The sequence below is a fragment of the Podarcis muralis genome, chromosome Z (genome assembly GCF_964188315.1).
Source record: "Podarcis muralis chromosome Z, rPodMur119.hap1.1, whole genome shotgun sequence".
Taxonomy (NCBI): Eukaryota; Metazoa; Chordata; class Lepidosauria; order Squamata; family Lacertidae; genus Podarcis; species Podarcis muralis.
In genome coordinates, this window is record NC_135673.1 from 46,848,578 (window position 1) to 46,873,499 (window position 24,922).

At 49.1% G+C, this 24,922-nt stretch overlaps 1 protein-coding gene across 10 annotated transcripts in view; it reads left to right on the forward strand.

Annotated features, from left to right (window-relative positions):
• Window positions 1–24,922, forward strand: part of DLG3 (discs large MAGUK scaffold protein 3) — a 123,210-nt gene that overhangs the window by 21,390 nt on the left and 76,898 nt on the right. Inside the window, exon 1 of one of the 10 annotated variants that reach the window (XM_028715964.2) lies at window positions 16,782–17,633. The exons of 8 other annotated variants lie outside the window; for them this stretch is intronic. In XM_028715964.2, coding sequence (XP_028571797.2) covers window positions 17,268–17,633 — 366 coding nt within the window. In that variant the 5' untranslated portion in view covers window positions 16,782–17,267. Of the gene's footprint in view, window positions 1–16,781; window positions 17,634–24,922 lie in introns of those variants that run through there. One more of the 10 variants, XM_077922093.1, reaches the window with a different exon arrangement.

Below are 24,922 nucleotides of genomic sequence, written 5' to 3' on the forward strand. Positions count from 1 at the left end.
TCGCCGACCTGTAGTCATTGTTGTCTGGCAACGGCTTCAAATCCTGCTGATTCTTCAGGAAGTCAGTAGCCATCGGTGTAGCAACTGGATGTGCGTCTTGCATCTGCATGTGCTCAATTAGCTCGTGGATCTTCTGTCTTTGGCTGAGAAGAAATGAGCCGTCCTCTTCTCTTTCCACCTGGATCCCGAGGTAGTACTGGACATCTCCTAGCTCCTTGACCTCCACCTCTTTGCTAAGGTGCTTTACTATCTGTGTATAGTCTTTCTCACTTGCTGTGGCAATAATCAGGTCATCAACAAAAGCTAAGATATATGAGAATTGTCCATTATTTGACTTACTGTACAAGCACTTGTCAGCGTCGCCTTGCTTGTACCCAAGTTGCGTCAGCATTTTATGCAACTTCTGGTTCCAGGCTCTGGCAGCCTGTTTAAGTCCATAAAGTCCTTTCTGCAGCTTGCACACTAAATGTGCTTCATGTGGTTTTACAAAACCTTTAGGCTGTTTCATGTAAATTTCTTCAGAAATCTGCCCATGTAGAAAAGCGGTAGCAATGTCTATGTGTTTTACTCTCATTTTCTTGGAGGCTGCAATGCTTAAAAGCATTCTTACGCTGCTGTACCTCACAGTTGGTGCAAAAACTTCATCATAGTCTTCACCAAAACGCTGTGAAAATCCCTGTGCTACAAGTCTAGCTTTGTAGCGCTGCACTTCTCCTTCTGACCCCTTCTTAACCTTGAAAACCCATTTACTGCCAATGGCCTTCTTACCGGGAGGCAGCTCAGTGAGTGTCCAGGTCTTGTTCTGATGAAGTGCATCCATCTCCTCCTGCGCGGCCTTCCTCCAGAGACTGGCTTCAGCAGCTGGCATCACCTGTATCTCTTCCCAAGTGGAAGGTTCCTGTGGAAACGCCGACCCTGCAAGGTAGGACAACCGTACTGGTGGGACACCTTTGTTGGTTCTGGATGAGCGTCTGACCTCTGGTTCTGCGACCGCATCAGCTTCCTCATCCTCCTCCAACGCAGGCATGTCCCCATCTGAGTCCTCATCTTCGTCTCTGGTGCCGCCAGGGTTCTGGTCCTCTGCGTCTTCTGGTGCATCGCCTGTAGGGGGCGCTGTAACACTCGAAGGCAGATAATTACTTTGTGGGGTCTCAAAAGGGAAATATACAAACTCTTGAGTCCTTTCTGACTCATCGGAAGAGTCCACAACAGTGTTCTTAGTGTCTACTTTTCCATATTCATCAAAATAAACCGCATGGTATGCATTTGTCTTACCAGTTTGTAAGTCCATAATTCTGTATCCTTTGCCTCCAGAGGCATATCCCACAAGGATACCTGCTTTTGCCCTGGAGTCAAGCTTGTGTCTGTGTTCCTTGGGCACGTGGAAGTAACACGGACTTCCAAACACACGTATGTGCGACAGATTGGGAGCTTTCCCATGCCAAAGTTCAAATGGTGTGCGCTCTGCACCTTTAGTTGGCAGTCTATTCTGCAAATAGACTGACGTGTATACTCCTTCAGCCCACAGCTTTTGTGGCAAACGTGCATCCTTTAGCATGCACCTTGTCATGTCCATAATGGACCTAAACTTTCTCTCAGCTATGGCATTCTGCTGTGGTGTGTAAGGAATTGTGGTTACGTGTGCAATTCCTTCTCTGGCCAGGAGAGCCTGCACTTCATTTGAGCAGTACTCACCTCCATTGTCACTCATTAACACAGCTGGAGCTCTCTGGAATTTGTTCTTGACCATGGCAATGTATTCCTGGAGCTTGTCCACTGTCTCACTCTTCTCTTTGAGGAAATATACAACACAAAATCTTGAAAAGTCATCCAGAAATATTAAAATATATCTATTCTTTCCCAGTGAGGGAACATTCATGGGTCCACATATGTCAGTGTGCACTATGTCAAGCACTTTGTTGCTTCTTTGTTCTGCACAACGTGGAAATGAAGGTTTTACAGCCTTCTCAGTAATACAGCTTATGCACTTTGCTGGAGCTTTGTTGCTCTGCTTTACCTGCAAACCTCTTACAAGATTTCTTTTCTGTAGATCCAGAATGGCGCTGGTGTCCCTGTGTCCTAGCCTTCTGTGCCATAAGTCCAGATCTGCTTCATCCTTCTGGCTGGAATGTGCCACTTTTGCAGACTGGTTCTCTGAAAGATCAAGCTCATATACACCATTTATTAGCTTTGCTTGAGCAAACACTTTGCCACTTCTAGTCACTTTACATTCTCCATTTCCAAATGTGACCTGGAAACCTTTCTTGTCCAAAGTGGACACGCTGATTAAATTGCAACTCAGCTCTGGAACATACAAAACTCTAGAGATTGTGTTCTCAATGCATTCATTGTTTATATTGCATTTCAGGCTCATGGAACCTGCACCTTTTGCTTTAACAATGTTGCCATCTGCAATCTCAATTTCAGATCCTTCTTCATCATTTATTTCATTAATCTCATTAAAATAGTCCCTTTTATATGAAAAATGCGAACTGGCACCTGAATCTAAAATCCATTTGTTACGTTTATTTTCACGATTCTGGACAGCTAAGTTCCTTTCTTGCAGTAACCATGTGCATTCACATTTCCCCTTCTTTTCCCCTTTTGGCTGAAAGGGGTGGGGTTTCTTTGCTTTAGGAGCCCTGCAATTCTTTGCAATGTGTCCTTCTTTGTTACAATTGAAGCAAATCACTTTCTTAGGCATCTCTTTGGACTTTGTACATTGCCTAGATGCATAACTACTGTCCTTGCTTCTAGCATTTCTCACTGGAGATTCAGCTCTATCTCTGCATTCTTCTTTTAAATAACCAATCAAGTCTTTAAAAGTCAGACCTTGTCTATGATCCATCAAACTTACAAATGCGCTAAAACGTGGTCCAAGTGATGATAACAAAAATGCTATCTTTGTATCCTCATCAAAAGCTTTGGGAGTCAGATCAATTCTTTGAATAATCTCAGTAAACTTGTTGATGTGCTCTGTGAAATCCTCTTTTGAATTCATCCTCAATCTGGTTAATTTACACACCAAGTTTCTGAAGCTGTTTATGCTAGATTCTCCATACACGCGCTCAATATCTCTTAAGATTTGAGATGCATCATCTGTACTATTTATTAATGATAGCTGCTCATCACGAAGTCCACTCAAAATTATGTGTCTAGCTTCGCTGTTCATGCGTTTCCAAGCACTTATCTTGGCTAAATCTTCCTCAGACGATCCCGTAGGCTGAGGCTTTAAAGCTTCCAAAATATGCTTATAATCTAAACATGCTATCAAGCGCTGCTTCCAGTGTATGAAATTGTATTCATTCAGCACAGGCATTCCAAGCTTTGCATCACTATCAAAAGCTGCTCTAGCCATCTTAAAATCCAAAATTTGAAAATTCTTCAAAATTTCAAAATTTCTCAAAATTTTAAAATCAAAATCTCAAAAATCTCAAAATGCAAAACAATTCTTCACTGCCTTGGGTCACTGTGAACTCTGAGGGAAGGGGGTGGGTTGCTTAATCCCCACTGCACAATGGAACAAAGGACCATGTGCTTACCAGGAAGTTAACTCAGAAAAATACTACTCAAGTCAAAATCACAATCCAATGCAATCCTTCACAAATACGCAGAAATATGCAATACTGGGCCCATAACCCTTTGTGGGAATGTTCTGGGGTGCAGGAGAGGATATATTGACTAATTATATCCTTGTCCAACTTGTGCTAACAAGTTCCCAAAATATCAGCAGAGTTTATAAACATTCCCCTTTAAGTGCGCAACGGTAACGCTTGCACAGGTTCGCTAGAACCTCTATAATAATTACCCTGGTAATTTCCCCTTTAGTTCCCTCTTAAAATACAAGACACGACACAGTCTTCATAAAAGTATAAAAGAGTTTACTCACGTTCTGTTCACAATGTGATCCCAGAAGGCACAGCTTAAAAAGGTTACATACATTTAGGATCTATCTTATAGCAAGATAGGTCTTATCTCCTCTCTTGGCTGGGAGCCAAGAGAGCATCCTTAGATGTTTCCTCATCGAAGTAAAATGGCAGAGAGAGAGAGGGTCTGCCTGCCCTGTGCTTTTGTTATTACCTGCACAGGTGAGGCCACACCCACCTCTGGTCACATGCGGAGGAAGTCCGTCCCCAGGAAGTTCACCTGCTTGCTGGACAGACATCCCCCCCATGTTCTAGCATGTACACTCTAGGAATGTTGTCATTGACTGCTCCTGTGTTTACATCCCACAGGTAGGGTCGAGCCAGATGGATCCTGAGGGATAAGCCCACCCTAAGCAAGGTTTTTCATCCAGGGACCAGAATTTTGGGGGTGCACAAGGCAAGAATCATTTTGAAATGCCATAGTTCCAAGGGAAGGGTCATGGCTCAAGTGTTAGACCACCTGCTTAGAATGCAGAAAGCCCCTGGTTCAGTCTCTGGCATCTCCAAGGTGGGCAGGCAGAGACCCCTGTCTGAAACCCTGGGGGAGCCACTTCCAATCAGTGTAGACCCTACTGAGCTAGATGGGCCCAGTGACCTTAAGTCAGCATAAGGCTGACGGTCTGTGTTTCCAACTGGGTTGGAAATCCCTGTTTCTCTGCCAGGTTGGTTTGGCTTTAGGGCAGGGGCAGAAGGAGCGCAATGGCTCTTCTGGTTCAATCTCTGCATTCTCCAGTTAAGCAAAGTTTCAGGTAGCTAATGACGAGGAAGACCCTTCCTTCCCGCCGGCCGGTTTAGGCAGTGCCAGCCTAGATGGGTGAATAAAACCCAGTTTCCTGTGTTCACCTGCGAAGAGGAAAAGGGCCGATCAGATCAGGGGGAGATGGGCATGTGAATTGGCCCAGGCGTCCTTGGGGGCGGGGGCAGAGGGGCTATACTAGGCCACAAGTGGATCCCCAAAGCGTTGCTGATTCACGTGGGCTTCTCTCCCCTCCTGACATGTTCCTGCTGCTGCCTAGCAACCCAGCTGCTGTCTGCATCAAGCCAGGAGACAGACTGCGGCTGGGCCCAATCTGTGTGCCTGGCCCGGATTTCTTTCTTTTGGGGAGGGGGTGGGGAGAGGAGAAAGGGTAGATTTGGAATCTGGGGCTGCTCTCTCTTAAGGCTTTGGAAGGAGACGAAAGCCCTCAGCTCACAGAGAATTACCATGCTGTGGTAAGCTCATCAAGTCCCCGTGATCACACGGTGCTATTAATTAGAATTATTACTCCTATTAGCCACAGGGTTTTTCTTATTATTATGGGTAAGACTGCAGGCACAGTCCTCAAGATCTTGCAGTATTCTCACTTGAAGCAGAGGCATTTGAATATTGCTGTCGTCATTTATATATAAAATGAATTATATATATAAATCTTTATTTCTTTATTTTATATGTACCAAAAAGCTTCAGGGGTGGGGGGCCACCAAGAGAACCCCCAAAACATCTCAGTGGAGGTGGTGCATGTTCAGAGGGCTCTGAATGCTGACTGTTAGGGGAAACAGGAGGGGAGGCATCATGGAATGGCATTACCAGAGTGGGAGACTCTCTACTGCAACATTTTGTTGCGGCTTCCACTTCTATATGCTAATATTGGGTTCCTCCAGGCGACATGTATATTGAGCGTTTGTCTGGATTTGCTTGCACAAAGCTTGCATGGAGGTTAGATGTTTCCAACTATTTACTGAGCATTCAGTCCGATTTGTTTGTGGGGAAGAGGTTCGATGACAATGCATCAAGCAACTATTCAAGTGCATTTTCCTCTACTGCATTTTCCTCATCACTTTCCTTCCTGCAAAAGGTCCAGTTTTCCAAGGGGAAACAGGTTTTGTTGCACAGGGCCATTGAATGAGCATTGATTGCTTCATCTAAATTTGCCTGGATGTGACCGAATCCCAAGATCACCACAGTCAGGAAGTGACCAGACGTGAGAGCTCCCCCTGGAGGCATTTACGAAAGCATTCTGTCGTGTGCAGAATGATTTAAGAGTGGAGCAAAGTCTGAACCACATGCTCCTGCTGAATATTTATATATAATATTACACACACACATATAATATTATCACATAATCTTAATATAAAGTCATAATATCACACAATCATAATACGATATCACACAATGATATCATACATAAAATCATCACACAGTCATATCATGTAATATGAGCATTAGTGAAGGAAACTAACCGCTTCCTATATCCAGCTACTCCAACAAATGTTGCTGGTGACTAGCATAAAATGGGAGATACTTCCTTTGCCTCTGCCTAAAATTCATTTTGCGTTGACCAGCCTGGGTGTGCAGGGTGCGTTGATGAAGGCTTATGATACTCAGTGATGCTATTATGATATGATTGTGTATGTGATATTGTGATTGTGTGAAATTGTGACATTGTGAGTGTGTGATCGTATGGCATTATGATACTGCAAATGACTGTGTGATATTATGATCGTATGATATGACTGCATTATTTATGCGATTTATGATATTATCATATGAACTTGTAAACAGGGGTATTTGCAAGGGCATTTAGTGAGGGAGTTTGAGGTGGGGACCCAGAGTGCTGTCTAATGGTGCACGTAGGACCAAGATACAGCAATGTTTAAATGCCTCCAGGGAAATATGCTCCCTTTTGGAACTCTTAGTAACTTCTCTGCTTCAAGTAAGACCTAGAGGACTGTGCCTGCAGCCCTACAAATAATAATAATAAAAACCCTGGGTTTCTCAAAAACAAGTCATGCCAGACAAATCTCATTCCTTTTTTTTTTAAATAGAGTTACAAGCTTGGTGGATCAGGGGAATGCTTTGGATGTAGGGCATCTTGATTTCAGTAAGGCATTTGGCAAAGTCCCTCATGATATTCTTGTGGAGAAGCTGGTCAAATGTGGGCTGGATAAGGTATCTCTTAGGTGAATTTGTAACTGGTTGGTTGACTGAACCTGAAGAGTTCCTCATCACCCTGGGAAAAAAGTGACAAGTGGGAATCTGCAGGGGACTGTCCACCCAACCCACACTGTGCCAGTGGCTGGTTGGCTATCTCTCTGCCTTCAGCTGAGTTGGTCTAGTATCCAAATGGTGGTCACAAAGGGCACAAGGTAGGAGGTGTTCTGTCCAACAGACATTTCAGTGAGCATGTTTGTGAGGCTGGGAAAGGGCTCCTCCTGCATCTCTGACTTGTGTGCATAGAGGAGGGAAGAAAATACCTTTATTCCCAAATCTGTTGACCCCGCCATGAAAATGAGGCTTGAAGCCATGGTTGTCTAACCCCTGCTGGGTTTTTTTTTTTCTCTCTACTGCCCCTCTTTGAGCTTTCTTGTCAGTTCCACCCCAGTGGCATGGGGCAGAAGTCTCAGATAGTGGCTTAGGAGAATTATTCAACATCTTTATCAACGACTTGGATGATGGACTCAAGGGCATCCTGATCAAATTTGCAGATGACACCAAACTGGGAGGGGTGGCTAACACCCCAGAGGACAGGATCATACTTCAAAACGACCTTGACAGATTAGAGAACTGGGCCAAAACAAACAAGATGAATTTTAACAGGGAGAAATGTAAAGTATTGCACTTGGGCAAAAAAAATGAGAGGCACAAATACAAGATGGGGGACACCTGGCTTGAGAGCAGTACATGTGAAAAGGATCTAGGAGTCTTGGTTGACCACAAACTTGACATGAGCCAACAGTGTGATGCGGCAGCTAAAAAAGCCAATGCAATTCTGGGCTGCATCAATAGGAGTATAGCATCTAGATCAAGGGAAGTAATAGTGCCACTGTATTCTGCTCTGGTCAGACCTCACCTGGAGTACTGTGTCCAGTTCTGGGCACCACAGTTTAAGAAGGACACTGACAAACTGGAACGTGTCCAGAGGAGGGCAACCAAAATGGTCAAAGGCCTGGAAACGATGCCTTATGAGGAACGGCTAAGGGAGCTGGGCATGTTTAGCCTGGAGAAGAGGAGGTTAAGGGGTGATATGATAGCCATGTTCAAATATATAAAAGGATGTCAAATAGAGGAGGGAGAAAGGTTGTTTTCTGCTGCTCCAGAGAAGCAGACACGGAGCAATGGATCTAAACTACAAGAAAGAAGATTCCACCTAAACATTAGGAAGAACTTCCTGACAGTAAGAGCTGTTCGACAGTGGAATTTGCTGCCAAGGAGTGTGGTGGAGTCTCCTTCTTTGGAGGTCTTTAAGCAGAGGCTTGACAACCATATGTCAGGAGTGCTCTGATGGTGTTTCCTGCTTGGCAGGGGGTTGGACTCGATGGCCCTTGTGGTCTCTTCCAACTCTATGATTCTATGAGAATAGGCCCCACCCCCAAAACCCCACAGCATTTCTGGCTTATTACATTTTCAAGCGTGTCAAGTAATGCACAATATATCATCAAGCTTTGGGGACCCCTGGGCCAAATTGCAAGTTGGAGAAAGACATGGGCACCATCCCTGCTGCCCCCCATGCCAGCAATTACATGGGGAGGGGGAGTGCTTTGGGTTTTTCAAGCCAAAGTTGTTTTTTGGTGGAGGGAGATTTAGGGGAGGGTGGCAGCTAGAGAAGAGGCAGTTATCTCTCTCCTCCTAAATCCCCCCCCCACACACACACCAAAAGTCAGCTCTTTACCACTGTAGCTAGGTTTGGGGAAAGCCTTCTGTTGGCTACAGCAGGCCTCTGTTATTCTGGGCCATCATGCCGGGGCTTCAACTATATCACATCCAGCAGTTACGGTATGTTCTGTGCGCTCAGCAGAGCAGCCATGATGGATCAAGATGGATGACGCTGCAGCATGTCTATGTCTCTCTTGTACAAGCTTGTTTGGTCCTTTGTGGTTGTAGCACTTGGGACTTTTTAGTGTAGATAAAAGGCGAGTAAGAGGCAACATGATAGAAGTTCATAAAAACAAAGCATGGCATGGAGAAAGCAAACAGACAGAGAAGAGTTTCCCTCCCTCTTTCATAACACTAGAACTCACAGACATCCAGTGAAGCTGAATATTGGCAGATTCAGGACTGATCAAAGAAAGTCCTCCTTCATGCAGTACAAAGTTAAGCCATGAACTCGTTTCCCCAAGAGACAGTGATGGCCGCTAACTTGGACGGCTTCAAAAGAGAAATAGGCAAATTCATGGAGGATTAGAGGGCTATCAATGGCTCCTGGCCATTATGGTTATGCCCTGCCTCCATAGTTGGAGGCAGGAATTTTTTCTAATACCAGCTCCTGGATCTGCAGAAGGGCAGAGTGCTCTTTTGCTCGGTTCCTGCGTGCCAGCTTTCCTTTGAAGCACCCGGGTGGCCTCTGAGAGGAGGAATGCTGGATGCGGTGGGTCATTGGGCTGATCCAACATCTTACAGTTGTGCACATATTTTCTGCTTCCGATAAGGTTCCAGGAGACCTTGACGTTCCAATCCGAGTTGCAGAAAACAGCCCTGTAGCCTAAACAAAGATCTGTGGCTTTTCTTACTCTCCATTCCACCGACTCTCGGATGAGTAAAAATTGAACCTCACTAGGATCCAGTGATCATTTAGGGCATTGATCAGATTTGGCATGGGATGCAGTGGTGTTGATTGCCATCACTGCTGCTATTCTATTCTGTTGCAAGTCGCCTGGAAATCTATGGGATCGAGTGACCAACAAGTCTAATACTAATGATATCAATAATATTAATATTTCTTACAAGCCTAACTTCAACAAGATTGAAGAGCAGTGAGGACAGCACTCTGTGGGTGCCATGGAAGGCTCATATGCCCCACATTATCAACCCATGCAATGCATCACCTAGTGAATCCAGAGTAAAAAAATGGCCCAGCTGCATCCATGTTATCAGAGGGCCCTGGTCAGTGTCAGCAATGAACCGGTCCAGGCCTCCCTTGCTGCCTCCCTTACACCTGAGGAGCCTCATCTCAGTGGTAGGTGATGATAACGACCACTCCTTACGTGCATTTATGCCAAGAAATGGGGAGATGAGAGAGTAAGAGCAGGTCCTCTTTACACTGCTTTTCTGGAAATAACAGCACATAATGGTTGGGTGCTTCAATGGTAGAGCATCTCCTTTGCATGCAGAAAGGCTCAGATTCAATCCCTGGCAGCTCCAGGTGTGGCTGGGAGAAAACCCTTGTCTATAAACCTGAAGTGCTGCTGCCAGTCAGGGCAGGCAGTACTGGGCTAGATGGATCAATGACTTGAATGGCTATAAGGCAGCTGCTTATATTCACAGCTAACACAGATTTGCATTGTATTTTGGCAGGCAGTTATTGGGTGACAAATTAACTGCAGCTCTTGCTGTTTTATCCTAATGCTACCAGCCATGGGGAGCAGAGCTCCAGAGACATGTGTGTAGCCTAGAAAAGCAGGTTGTTTTGTGAGAATCTGAAGTAGCCTTGCAACATTGGTTTTGCCCTGGACTAAATTTGCTGTGGTGCTAAGAAGTATGAAAAGTGACGCCACAACTAAAAATACACTTTGGGGCTTAATTGCTAGGAGGAAACCCCCGTGTAGTGCAGGACTTATGTGCAGATGTTGTCCACTTCTTACTACCAGCTGCAAACTGCAGGTGGAAGCTGAACACATGTGAACATCTGCAAACCAACCAGAGATGCTCTTCCACACCACCAAGATGGAGCAGGCAAGCCCTGCTGGTGTCAACTTTGTATGCAGTTTGAGAGGAGTAGCTACAAAGGAATCTTAAAAATAGTGAGCAGTACGAAAACAGGTCAAACTCAAAATATGGTTATTTCATTTCTGCATGTGATAGTTGCCTACGTGTGGGGTGCTTCATGCGCCTCACAGCTTCTCCATCCAGGCTATCACACCTTGTCGAATTTGTCTGAGAAAGCTGAGAGAGCAATGCGGGTCAGTGGTTAAAGTGCTGCACCTAGGAGACTTAGGTGCAAACCTCCACTTAGCCGTGGAGTTTCAGTGGGGTGTGGAACCCTCTTCGTAATCCGATGTGGGAATGTTGGGAAACGAATAGGACTGGAGAAGTTAGAAGCCCAAATTGACAGTTTTGTGACCCGAGTCCTTTAATTCTTCCTCAATCACATTTCTCCCATCTTCCTCCCCACCCCCACTCCACACCACGTTCCTCAGGATGAGCAGGGAGCTTGCAGCTGCTGAGTTAAAATTAAACTTGTGTAGATTAGCAGCTTGGCCCAACGCCCTCACCTCCCTCTGCGCACCCTCCCTGCATCTCTCTGGCATCCTCATCTAGCCTCACCCTCCTCCTCACCATCACAGCCTTCGCATCCTCTGCAGGCTGAGGATTTCCTCCCCACTCCCCAAAACAACAACAACCCGCGACTGATACCTATACCAGGACTCTCGAAATAACGCAAAAGCAACCGCAGGCTAGGCTAAAAGGGATTTTCCTTTTGTGGATCACCACAAAGGAAATGGAAGGCCAGCGTAATTAACTCCAAAGTAGGGAGAGAAACAGTGGTAACCTCCCCAGGGGTGGCACACTCAGAAGTGGCACAGTAGGCATTAGCTGAGGGTGCTCCCCCATTCATTCACAGGAGCCTCCTGGGTTTTCTACAGTGAGGAGGTAGACTCAGTGAGCGAGGAGCACTTCCCCTACCCTGCACCTGACTATCTATCTCAGGTGTGGGGGAACTTTTCATCTCTCCCGCAGGTGCCAGGGATGATGGGAGTTGCAGCTCATCCACATCTGGAGGGCTGGAATTTTCCCCATACCTAATCTATATGGTGCTTGGTGTCTAGCAAAAGAGTGGCATTATTTGTGAGCCTAGGCCCCCTTCCTGGAGATTTCTGAATTCCTTTCCATCCCATAGGAAACCAAGAGGTTGGCTTTCTGGGGCCTCCTTGCAGCAGCAGAGCTTAGAGTTTGAATTGTGCTCTGCTGCTCCCTTTGATATACATATCCATGTCTGCTGGAGGGGTAACTCAGCCTGTCACAGCAAAAACAGCAAATGGTCTTGTGGCAGCTTCCAGCATACACAGTTTTGCAGGACTGTAATCACGAAATAGTAAATCTGTGTCATCTTTAAGGTGTGCCACAGTACTCTTTGTTGTTTTATTCACACCTGTGATATCAGGTGAAAATGCTGTTGCAATTCATTTTATTATTTATTTAAAAAATTATGTGCTATCCTTCAGCAAAAATGATCTCAGGGTGGTGGGGTTTTTTTTTTAAGTGCTACGGAAACATAATAATCTACAGTATATTTTGGAATACTGTTTGTTTGCCTCCTTGCTGTGCATTGGGACACTTGCAATAGTCAAATTTTGCATGATGGCTCCTGAGATCAAGGCGGAGGTTTTTGGCTTAGTTTGGATGCAATTGGATGCCAGCTTGAATCAAAATGGCTAGCTAAACCTCCAAAAGTTGCACTGATCTTAAGCACTGATTGCAAAACTGCACTGGGTTTTTTGGGGGGTGGGGGGTGTTTCTTATAATTCCCAAGCAACGCTGGGTTTGAGGCTGGCACTAATACATAATAAACAGAAACGTTAAAGTAATTCTCATAAAATTGTATAATTAGCGACATCATAAAAATCCCCACTGCTGTTTTATGCAGCTTCTTCCTCCATGTATCCACATGGCACATTCAGGAATGTGTGTTGGTCCCTGGGCTGGACTGCGAGGCGGCTGTCAAATGCACAGCTATTGCTTCTGATGAGAAATGTACCTTTCATAACAGACTTATCAGAGGATAGGCTGCACACATGGCATAGCTGGGAAAAGATTTAGCCAAACCTCCTTTTCCAAGGTAACAGTGGCAGAATATTTCTTCTGCAAGCAACAGAAAACCTAAAAATGGTTTCTAGGGCCTGGGTGCCTTTAAGAACTGTTGGCTGCTGCAATTCCAGTTCTCCTGCTGATTGGCTAGCGGGTGAGTGGGCAGGGAAGAGGAGGGAGCAGCCATTCAGAAATCTGCTGCATTACGTCCCTTATTTAAAGGAGAAAGAGCAGGGGGTGGCTGAAGGAACAGCCTAGCTCTCCATTGCTACTCTGCTCCCCTCCCATTCACTGTTGGCCTGGCTGCATTCCCAAAGGTCTGTGTGACATTGCCACACCAGTTTTATCATCCCAGAATACAGGCAACAGCTTGCTGGGGAATGTTCTGGGGCTGTAGGGCTGCTCTGGGACTGCCCGGGGGAAGGGCCAATTTTCCCTAAAATTCTGAGTGGTGGATGAGCACATCCTCCAGAGACACCCACCGTTAGAGGCAGACTGCTTCTCAGCACCAGCAGCTGGGAACCACAGGGAGGGAGAGTTGCTGTTGCACTCAGATTCCTGCTTGTTAGCGTTCCACAGGCATCTAGATGGTTGACCACTGTGAGCACAGGGTGTTAGACTAGGTGCCCACCCGCTTAGCCTGATCCAGAAGGGCTTTTCTTTTCTTTTCTTACTTTCTCTTCTTAAGACAGGTGGCACCTTAAAGCCTCAGCCCATCACATTGGAAGCCTCTGGCTGGCTAAGCCTGTGAGGTGTCTGTTGCATTATATGAACATTGAGGATTTGCAGTAGTATTTCGCTTTCCCTCTAAGTTGAAACCCAGGAAGTTTTACAGTATCGCTTTCTACTCAAAGCATCTCTCTTGCAGCCATGTGTGTCAGTTTTGGGAGGGCACAGGAAGGTAACAGGCAGAGGCATACTTAGGCTCCCTTGCACCCTTGGTGAGGTGCTATATCAGCCTCCTCCTCCCTTGTGCCCTTGAGAAGGAAGGAGCTCTGCCAAGGCACCCAAAGGAGCTTGGGCATCTTGCCTGGCCACCCAGAGCAGTGGAAGAATGGCCTGGGGAGCATGCAGGTGGTGGTGGGGGGGCTCCTAGCCACTATGAGCCACAGTGGAGAGGTATGAATTTTGCACATCTGCCGCAGGCCTGCACCCTTGGTGGGGGCCAACCTCGGCTACCCTTAGGTACACCTCTGGTATCGGACCCTTCTTTGGGGGTAAGATTGTGAGCTGAGACAACTCACCTCCTTTCTGTCCTCTTTTTCCAGGTTTCATTCTTTCCACCCTTTGTGATTTGGCCCCTGTTTCCAAGCACCTTAGGAATGTGATGTATTGCCCAACAATCCAGTAGGGAAGGTCAAGCAACCCCCCCCCCCAACAGTACGGAAGCTGGTAGCTCTTTCCCTTGAAGCATGATATGGAAGCAGTAGCTTATGCACAAGAGGAAACTGCTACAGAAGAGGGTTAGCTCTGTGGTAGAGCATCTGTTTTGCATGCAAAAGGTCCCAGGTTCAGTTCAAGGCATCTCCAGGCAGGGAACTGATTCTGCTGAGTGGGGCCCTGGGCTTGTGCCCCAGATTCCTGATCTGACACCACCAGTTCACCCCACCCCACCTCCACCACCACCCTTTCCATATTCTAAATGTGGGTCTAGGTTGAGCTGGAACAGGCATAGGCAGACTCAGCCCTCCAGATGTTTTGGGACTACAACTCCCATCATTCCTGACCACTGGTCCTGTTAGCTAGGGATTATGAGAGTTGTAGTTCCAAAACATCTGGAGGGCCGAGTTTGCCGATGCCTGAGCTGGATGGAAGAGGCAGTTGGAATAAAAGCCTTGGAGTTGGTCCTAGGTAATGTCCGAAAATGGTGCCTTTTCAAAGTCTTCATGGCTTAAGAGCACAGCTATTCTATCCAAAACCCAAACAGGTTTATGGCCATGCACAGCCAACCTAGTGAGATGCAGTGTTGCCCAGTTTGCAAAGTAGAAACATCAGTAAATCACACCTTAAATCAGGGGCTTGCAGAACTTTAGCTTAGATGTTTTGGGGCTTTTTAGTTTAAACAAAAGGTAAGTGAGAGGCAACATGATAGAAATGTGTAAAATTGTGCATGGCGTTGAGAAGGTGGAATAGAGAAAAGCGTCTCCACCCCCATCGTTTAGCCCGGACACTGAGGTCCACCTTTGAGGGTTTTCTGGCGGTTCCCTCACCAGGCCCTGTCAAATGTCAAGGTGATAAATAACTGTGTAACTTTTAGAAGACATCTGAAGGCAGCCCTGTATTGGGAAGTTTTTGATGTTTGACATTGTGTGTGTGTGTGTGTGTGTGTGTGTGTGTGTGTGTGTGTGTGTGTGTGTGTGTGTTTATTCTGTTGGAAGCTCCCCAGAGTGTCTGGGGCAACCCAATCAGGTGAACAGGCTATAAGGAATCTGTTGTTGTTATTATTATTATGATTATTAGAACTTGGGGCTATCCAGTGAAGTAGAATGTTGGAAGTTTGAAGATAGACAAAAGGAAATCCTTCTTTACACAGTGCATAGTTAAACTATGGAACTCTCTCCCACGGGAGGCAGTGATGGCCACCAATTTGGGTGGTTTTTATAAGAGGATGAGAGAAATTGGTTCTACCTGCGCTCTCAGAGGCAGCAGTGCTTCTGAATTCCAGTTGTTGCAGAGAATGTTGTTGCACTCAGGTCCTGCTTGTGTGCTTCCCATAGGCCTCTGTGAGCACAGGATGTTGGGCTAGATGGGCCATTGGTCTGATCCAGCCATGGGTGTAGCCAGGATTTGTTTTAGGGGGGCAAGCTTTATATGCTGGGTGGGCAAAACCAAGTTATCTGCAATGCAATTGTTCTGTTAGTTAAGTATTTATTTACTTAATTTAGGAGAGACAGCTGCCCCCCTGGCTACGCCCATGGATCCAGCTGGCTCTTCTTACAGTCTTAAAAGTTAATCACGCAGATCTCAGCTTTTGTGGGGCCAGCTTCCGACATTATGGAATGGTGAGTTGCTTCTTTCCCACTCACACCTACTAAGCGAGAAGAGGATTGGAGAAGAAATGCAAGCAGGTGGGCTGAAAATGGGTGGTGTTTTTCTGGTAGGTGGGGGAAGAATATGCAGGGAGGTCTGTGCTGAGTGAAGAAATGCCACCTTTTTGACTACTAGCAGGCCTAGTTTTTTTTTGGGGGGGGCAACTAACCCTCTGGAGGGAACCGTGTTGCTAACCCTGGGCAAAAGGGTAGTTAAGGCTTGCAAGTCGGAATGGAGGAATGAACACTGTGTCCTGGCATAGGAGATCAGAATGCAATAGGGCAGGCCTAGGGATGTGGAAGCTTTAGATTGTTGAAGGGGGTGGGGGAGGGTGGACTAGTCTTAGTCCCAGGACTAGTTCTCTGCACAGATTTGTTTGTTCCATTAAATATTCTATATGTGACCACTGGATAGATCGGACCACTGGATAGATGTTAGAGCATGGTGCTGATAACATCAAGGGCACAGGTTCGATCATTGTACGGGACAGCTGCATATTCCTGCATTGCAGGGTGCTGGACTAAAAATGACCCTCAGGTTCCCATCCAGCGCTGTGATTCTATGTATCCCACCTTTCCTGCAAGGAGCCCAAGGCAAAGTAATAGTTCCCTTCCTCCATTTTGTCCCACAACAACCCTGGAAGGCAGGTCAGACTGGTCCAGATTCACCCAGTGAGCTGTCCCTGGGCTTCTGGTCTGACTGATCCCTACCTTGCATTGCAGTCCCGTAAACCCACTTGGAACCCGAGGTCCTAATATGCTTAAGAACCCAGCTTGGTGCAGGGGGTTAGAATTCCCTATGAAGACCTGAGAAGTCAAATTCCCTCCCCCGGGGCAGTGACGGCAGAGCTGGCTGGGTGGCCTTGAGGCAGTAGCCTTATCTCAGGCTGACGTACCTCACAAGGCTGTAGTGAAGATAAAACGCGCGCGGGGGTTGGTTGGAGAAGCGAGAAATGTCAAGCTAAGGGAAACCTCGGCGGGCTGCCTCTGTGCCTTTAAGGACCCCCCCCATTAACATTCTCGGCGCTGCCGCGGTCCCGTGCTCTCATTGGCTGCGGCGCGCAGAACGGGGAGGCTGGCGAGCCAGGGATGCGCTCGCCTCCTTCCTTTCCCGTCTAGGGACCGAACGCAGCATCAGCACCGTCCTCAGCATCCTCGCCATCCTACGGCCCGGGTGAAGCCGCCGCTGCCTCGCAGCAGCGCCTGCCTTGGCGCCTGACCTCGCCTGGGCAGGAACGGGGCTTGCTTTGCCTGGGCGACCGATCCACGCAGCAGCGGCAGACGACACGCAAGGGGAGGCTGCCGCTGCCGCTTCAGTGAAACCTCTCCTTTTTATTCCTCCGGCTTGGCAGGGGCTGAAGGGCTGGGCGATGCGGCGATGCCGCCGCGATGATGCGCTGACGACGCTGCGCCTTCGGAACTAACCGGGGTGTGCGCGCTCGCTGCTTGCCCTCCCCCCGCGCCGCGAGGAGGAAGAGGAGGCGGAGGGGAGACGGTGGTGGCGGCGGTGGTGGGGGGCTCTCCCCCCATCCTCCCCATTGTTTCTGGGTTGCTGCGCGTAGGCAGGCTCGGCTGGACGGCGACGCCAAGATGCACAAGCACCACCACTGCTGCCGGTGCCCGGAATGCTACGAGGTGACGAGGATGGCGGCTCTCCGGCGCATGGAGCCCCCCAGCTACGGCGAGTGGCAGCAGCAGGAGCAGCAGTACGCGGGCGGGTATGGGGGCTACGGCTCGCAGACCCTGCCCTCGCAGGCAGGGGGCGCCACCCCCACAGCCCGCGGCAAGGGCAAGCTCATCCCCACCTCCCGCTGCGACAACGCGCCCCCTGCGCCCCCGAAGCAGGGCCCGGCCAAGAGCTGCGGAGGAGGTGGAGGTGGGACCCCCAAGATGAACGGAGGCAGCCCCGGCTGGTGGCCCGAGTGTACCTGCTCCAACCGCGACTGGTATGAACAGGTGGGTGACTCTTCGGAAGAGGAGAAAAAGGCAGGGCAAGGCGCTAGTCCGGAGAATGGCATCCTTGCCAGGCGGAAGGGGGCTTTTCTTTTGGGCACATGGCTTACCCACGGCGCCAGGGTTTGTGCTACCCTCCCTAGCGTGCCTGGGAGGGCACCCCCACACCCAATCAGCTGCGGGCACCTCTTTGCCCCAGTGCTCCATGTCTATCTCCTTCTTATATAATCCAGCTGAGGCTCCTGCCCCCTTTCCCATCTCCCGGCTCCTTCTCCAAGGACCTGGAAGACACCCCCTCCCTTATTTGCCTCCTGCACCGGCAGCCACCCCCACCCCGCGCGCACCCCAGCCAGCTGAGAAAATGGATGGAGCCCGCATGCTTTGCGAGGCAATAAAATGGAGGCTGGGTTTGTCCACCACCTTTCCTGAGCCTGCCACGTTCTCCGGGCTGTCATCACCACCTCCCACTCGAGGTCGTCTGGCTTCTGCCAGCCTCCGAGCGGGGGTCAGAATGTGCCAGGGCGGGTGAGCAGGTGGGCCAGGCAGATGCACTCCGATGACCCATCCGCCCCCGCTGTATTCTTCATCCCAAACCCACGCATCCACCTTGGCAACGGAGACCCCTGCTTTGCCTAATCCCATTTCTCCATGTTTTCTCCTGGCGTTTGTACCCTCAATGTGCCCCATTGCCATAGGTCTAAGTGCCTGGAGGACCACACTGGGGGAATGTGGTGTGTGTGTGTGTGTGTCGGGGGGTGCCTTCTGCCTCCCCCTCTCCCGTTTGGCTGTCAGATGGATTTCAGGAAGTGCAAGCATCCCTCCCAAGATGGCAGTGATAAGATGCGCGCGGGTGGGGGGGTGGGGGTAGAGAGAGAATGAGAACAGCTCTTCTGCTGATATTGCTGTCCAACCGAGCAGTGCTGGTCAAAGAACGCTGCCAGGAAAGAAAGAAAGAAAGAAAGAAAGAAAGAAAGAAAGAAAGAAAGAAAGAAAGAAAGAAAGAAAGAGCGAGCCAGATCTGATTGCCTAAAGAAACGTGCCCCCCCCCCCAGCCATCCATCAGGCAGAGCGAGGGCTGGCCCTGGTCGTGCACGCTGCATGCACAGTACGCGACGCGAGGATGTGCGCTGCGCCTGAGCATGTGCTGGACCGGAGCAGGCAGAATTGCTCACTGGGGTGTAGTGCGTGTAGGCAGTGCGCTCTGCTAAGCTGCCTCAGACAAGGAAGGAGCGAGCGCCAAGCATCTCTCTCCCTCTTTCTCCTCCTCTGCCGCGCCAGGCTGACAGTCAGTGGGGAGCAGAGCCCGGGGGCGGCTGCTGGTTGGTATTACCTGTAATTGCTTGCCAAGCATCAGAGAGAGAGAGAATGTGCGCGCGTGTTTGGGGAAGGGGTGTCGCTCCCTCTTAGGCAAAAAGGGAAGGTGGAGCTTTGCCCCTCACTGCCCCCTTTCTGCCACACGTGCTCAGAAGTGTGTGTGTGCGCGCGCGCGCGCGCAGGCGTGCATGCGCGGGCAGAAGGCTATTTCCAGGCTATGATGATGGTGGTGATGATGATGATATGTGCTTGCCCTCCGCCTGCTGGGAGCCTCTGACACAGAGCCAGAACCTCCACAAGTTCCTTTCTGCCCCGCTCAAAAGTCAAGCGTATGCGATGCTCCCAAACACCGCCTCCTCCTCCTCTGCAGCTATGCAGCCTTCCCACCCGCTCTCAGAAGGGGGGTGGACAACACCCCTCTGAGCACCGACTCCCCTCATGGACCTGGTTATCACCCAGGGCTCCCCTTTTCTGGCCTGTGGTTTGCAGCGAAGCAGCAGAGGCATGTGAGCGAAATCTCTCGCATATGCCGAGCTCTGAAAGCGCAGCGTGGCGGTCCTGAGGCCCACCTCTCGGGCGGCTCCTGTGCCCCACTGGAGTTGATGTCAGCAAGCCTTGTTCATCTATCAACCCTGTAATGTTGGGTCGGGCAGGGAAGAAGAGGTATTTCATCTTCTGCAGTGTTACTTTTAAACATGCCCTCCCTTCTCTATCCATAGGAATATTCCCTCCCTCCCTTATCCTTAGGGAAATTCTGCAGTCGGGCATGCCAGGTTCTGCAAGCAGAATTAAGTTACGTAAAAAGCTGCCTTATGCGGAGTTAGACCATTAGTTCATCCAGTTCAGGATTGTCTACTCTGACTGGCAGTGACTCTCCAAGGTTTCAGGCTGGGGACATAAGAAGCACTACCTGGAGACTGAGGATTGAACCCGGGGGGGGGGGCATTCTGCATGCAGAGCAGATGCTCTACCACTGAGCTATTTAGAGAAGTGATTCCAATGGGAAGAGAGCATGGCCTTATCACAGAGCTGTCGCCACTGCACTTTCAGCCCCATCCAGCTCTGTGGGAGGAGGGGGGCAGGTTGCTGCTGCTAGGGAGTGGAGAGGCACTTTGCCACTGTTGGGAAGCCAACCTGGAGGGGGGCACAGGTGATGTGACAGAAAGGGGAAGCAGACCCAAAAGAAAGCTGCTTGTGTGTGCGGATCTATGTTTGTCCTGGAATGTATGCGAGTCCAAGGCATTAGTAATGGCTTAATAAGGTATCTGTGCTTGATATCAATTAGCTCGCCCCCCCCCCCATTAATGTGTGTGCATAGGTTTGTGCATGGGGTCCTAAATATGGAGCAACCAGAGAAGGTTGACAGTGAATGACAACTGTTAGGATCCCTGCCTGCTGCTTGGATCCCAGGAGGTGGGGTGGGGTGTCAGAGCACCAGGTGGAGATGGAACTGCTTTTGCCTCCCACCTCCTCCAATGTGGGTCTCTTTCTGAAATGCTGCTTTCAGCCAGAAGATGTTGGCCCAGAAGTTCTGACATTTTTACCCACCTAAGGAGACAACTCAAATGTGTTCATGATGCTACAGTATATTGTACCTCCATCCTCAGAAGCAGTATACCTTATGAATGTACCATTTTCCTGGGCAGCAACAGCAGTAGAAAGCTATTGCCCTACTTGTGGGCTTCCCACCCTTAAGCACCTCAATAGGGACAAGTCCCTCTTGCTCAGCCCTTTAACACCTAAGGTGCATATTTTTAGAATCCCATCTTATTCTTGTGATTGTTCTGAATGATTTTTAATGTTGCATTTTAAATCCTTGTCACCCATCTCAGTTAGCTCAGTTGGTTAGATCGTGGTGCTGATAACGCCAAGGTCACAGGTTTGAGCCCCGTATGGGTGCATATTCCTGCATTGCAGTGGATTGGACTAGATGATCCATGGGGCCCCTTCCAACTCTATGATTCACACAATTTATTCTCTTGATTGCAATTTGTTTTGAATGGTTTTCAATGTTGCATTTTAAATTGTTGTGACCCGCCCTGGGAATTTGGGGTGAAGGGTGGGTAAACAATGGTGATGGTGGTGATGACGATGGCAGCTTTGTCTACAGTGACTGACTCCAGTTCTACCTGGAGGTTGAACCTGGGACCTTCTGCATGCAAAGCAGGTGCTCTGTCACTGAGCTAGGACTCTTCTCCTGAAAAACAAAGCAAGATTCCACTCTGCGTGGTTCTGAAAAAAGGGTTGATTTAAACAGGGGCATAGGAAGCTGCTACTGAGCCAGACCCTTGATCCATCTAGCTCCATATTGTCTACACGAACTGGCAGTGGCTCTCCAGGGTTTCAGGCAAGGGTTTCCTTTCAGCCCTACCTGGAAATGCCAGGGATTGAAACTGGGGCCTTCTGCATGAAAAGCAGGTGCTCTGACACTATGTTGGTCTGGATTGGTCTAATCTAGTGGGGCTCTTCTTATGGTGGAAGTTAGACTATGCCTGCGCTAATTGTAACACACACTGATTTTTTTCTACCGTGGATGAAATAGTCTCATGTCCTTGTATCAAAACCAGGCAGCCAAAATGTGAAAAAGCTGAATTGGCTAGTAGCTGATCCTTAAGACTCTGGAGGGGGCAGACCTTGACCTCGACTTGTGGACATGGAGCATAGGACACTGCCTTAAACTGAATCAAGCCATACCTAGCCCAGTGTTTTCTACACTGACTGGCAGCAACTCTCCAGGGTTTCAGACAGGCAAGATTTCCAGAAGGGACACCAGGAGCCTTGAAGATGCCCATCAACAGCTAGCATCTAAGCAGGAGACCTGGTTGCTGTTCTCCCCATTGTGACAAGGCACATTTATTTATTTTGGGGTTTTTCATGAATTTGCATCTATGTATAGAGGAGGAACATAGGAAGCTGTCTTATACAGAGCCAGACCGTCGGCCCAGCCAGCTCAGCATTCTCTATGCTAGACTGGCAGCAGCCCTCCAAAGTTTCAAGCAAGGGATATTCCCAGCTCTGACTGGAGAGGCTGGGGATTGAACCTGGGGCCTTCTGCATACCAAGCAGGTGCACCTGCCCAGGGCATCTGAGAGGAACATAGGGAAGCTGCCTTGTGCTGTCAGACATTTGGTCCTCCTAGACCAGCTATTGTCTATGCTTGATTGGCAGTGGCTCTCCAGGGTTTTTTGGGGGGGAGGAGGAACATCCCAGGCCAGCCTGGGGATGCCAAGAAATTAAGCTGGGATTTTCTGCATGCAGAGCAAATGCTCTGCCACTGAGCAGCAGCTGTGTGTGTGTGTGTGTGTGTGTGTGTGTGTGTAGGCAATATCTAGGTTATAAAGTTTTATTTCCCAGGAGTGGGTGGGTGGGGTGGGGTGGAGAAGAGCTGTTCCCCCCATTCTTCTGGTTCCAGTTGTTTAGCTGGTTCTCCAGCTGCGAAGTTCTTCAGGGGCAAGAGAGCAAAGAGAGCCTTGGGTTGGGGATGTCTCAGGACACCTGAAAGCGACCGGCCTCTGAGGTTGCCTGAGGCAAAAGGAGTGGGTGGCGAAGTTAGGAATGTGACTTCAAAAAAGAAAAGAAAATTGGGGCGGGTGGAGGCGGCATTGGGGGATAGGAGAGGTGGCAAGGGGGTTCCTGGGGTATTAGAGACGGATGCGCCAGTGGGGGGGGCAGCAATGGGCAGCCAGGGGCGGCAGAGCTCATTTCCATAGGAAGGTAACTGTGGGGAGGTGGGCGGGGTGGGAGAATGTGAAATTATGGGGACGGAGAAGCGCTGGAGGTGGGGAGGTTGGCAGGGGGAGGTTGCTATGGCTACTCCTGTTCTATTCGGGAGAGGAATTGAGTTTCATCCTGGCTCTGGGAGGCGGAGGCGGAGGAGGGAAGGGAGTTCTCAGAGGAGGATGTGGGAAGGAGGGAGCGCGGGGCGGGAAGGCGAATGGAGAAAGCAGCAGAGACTGGAGGTGGCGAGAGGTGGTGGGACGAAGCCCGAGTTTGCCGGCTGGCATGAGCGAAAGCCACGCGTTGGGCAGGGAGCGGTGCGGGACGCCAGGCTGCTTTGGCGGCGGCACGGCGCGGGGGCAGGGGGCGGAGCAAGAAGCCCCGCAGCAGCCTGGGCGGAGTGGGAGCGAGACCTCTTTCTCTGGTGCTGTCCAGCTTGCCTTGTGCCAGGCAGGGCGTCTGCCACGATGAGTTGGTTCTGGCAGTCACCGTGACGGAGGGTGGAAAAGCCCCCACAGCCTCTCCCGGCAAGCTATTTTTAGCGATGGTGGTTCGTTGAGCAGTGACAAAGGAATGTCGGCCCTGGGCCGCCCCTCCTCGCAGGCTTTTAAGCTCGCGCGTTGTGTCATCTTCGAACTCCTGATTGTGCCCCGGCCACGGGCCCCTTGCTGTCTAGGTCGTCTGCTTTGCTCCCCATAAGAGGCAGCGGTGGCCACCAGCTTGGATGACTTTTGGAGAAGGGGAAAGGATGGCCACCAACCTGGGCTTCTGTGTTCTCCTTTCAGTGGTGGAGGCAGAAAATGCTTCTGAATACCAGTTGCTCGAAACCCCAAAAGAGGAGAGTTTGCTCTTGCTCTCAGGCCCTGTTTGCAGGCTTCTTCTCCCTGGCATCAGTGGTGTATTGGCAAGCTATGGGGCACTTCCTACCTGTAGGGTGCCACTGCACAGTTACTTGTGCTAAGTCGGCAGAGCATAGGAGGAGTATTTGGGGGGGGGTGCAAGTGCTTCTTGCAGCCTCTGCACCCCCTGCTTCAACCATTCTCTTCTCTACCTGAGACAGAGATGGCAAACGTCTGTAGCTCTCCACGTGTTCCTGGAGATGAACTACCATAAGTCCCATAAGCAAGAATGGCCAAGGGTCAGGAAGGAAAGTGGAAATCCAGCAGTTTCTGGAGAGATACAGGTATCCTAGCCAGGCTAAGAGCCTGTTCCCTAGTACACACAGAGTGAACGGACAGTCCCCACCTGCCTAACAGCAGCAGGTGTGGCTCTGTAGCTCCACCTCTTCTCTCCATGACACACCTGCTGTTCCATTTCTGTGATCACATAAAATATAACTTGCCCAGATTCTTACATGGGCAAGTTCTCACTACACCCCTCCCCTGAATCCTCACTTTAGCCCGTTCCAGCCTTAGCTGTGGGAATTGACCAAGGCCAGCCCAGTCATCACCATCATCATCTTCATGAACATCAATAATAATGTCTGCCCTTGTTTTGTGGAATAGTAGAGTGCTCTTGTGTTCAGGTCCAGCTTGTGGGCTTCCCACAGACATCTGGTTGGCCACTGTAAGATGATGCTAGACCAGGGGTCAGCAACCTTTTTCAGTCGTGGGCCGGTCCACTGTCCGTCAGACCATGTGGTGAACCGGACTATATTGAGGGGGGGCGTGAACGAATTCCTATGCCCCACAAATAACCCAGAGATGCATTTTAAATAAAAACTCACATTCCACTCATGTAAAAACACGCTGATTCCCGGACCGTCTGTGGGCCAGATTGAGAAGGCTATTGGGCCACATCCGGCCCCCGGGCCTTAGTTTGGCTAACCCTGTGCTAGACTGAAAACAACTTACTAAACTGATCCAGCAGGCTCTTATCTTTTAAACAGGAAACAACCAAAGATGTATTTGTTTCAGTGGGATTTCCCATCAGGATGAATGGGTCTCTGCCATGGGTCTCTGTTTTGTTTCCGTCTTGTTTTGCTTTTAAAGGTACCTGTTGGTTTTGAACTCATAAAATCATTAATCGCTTTCTACACAACCGTCTTAAGATGTACAGTAAATGTAGCAAAAAGAGAGAGTTTAAAACACTAAAAAAGCAGATGCTGTGCATATTGTTATTTCATTCATGAATCACTTCCCATGAGAGATCTCATAGCGATTTGCAGTATAATAACATAGATAAAACAGTCATCGATAAAAACAGTTAAAGCAATTACTTGCATAATAGCAATTTTTAAAAAATTTAAAACAACAACAGGA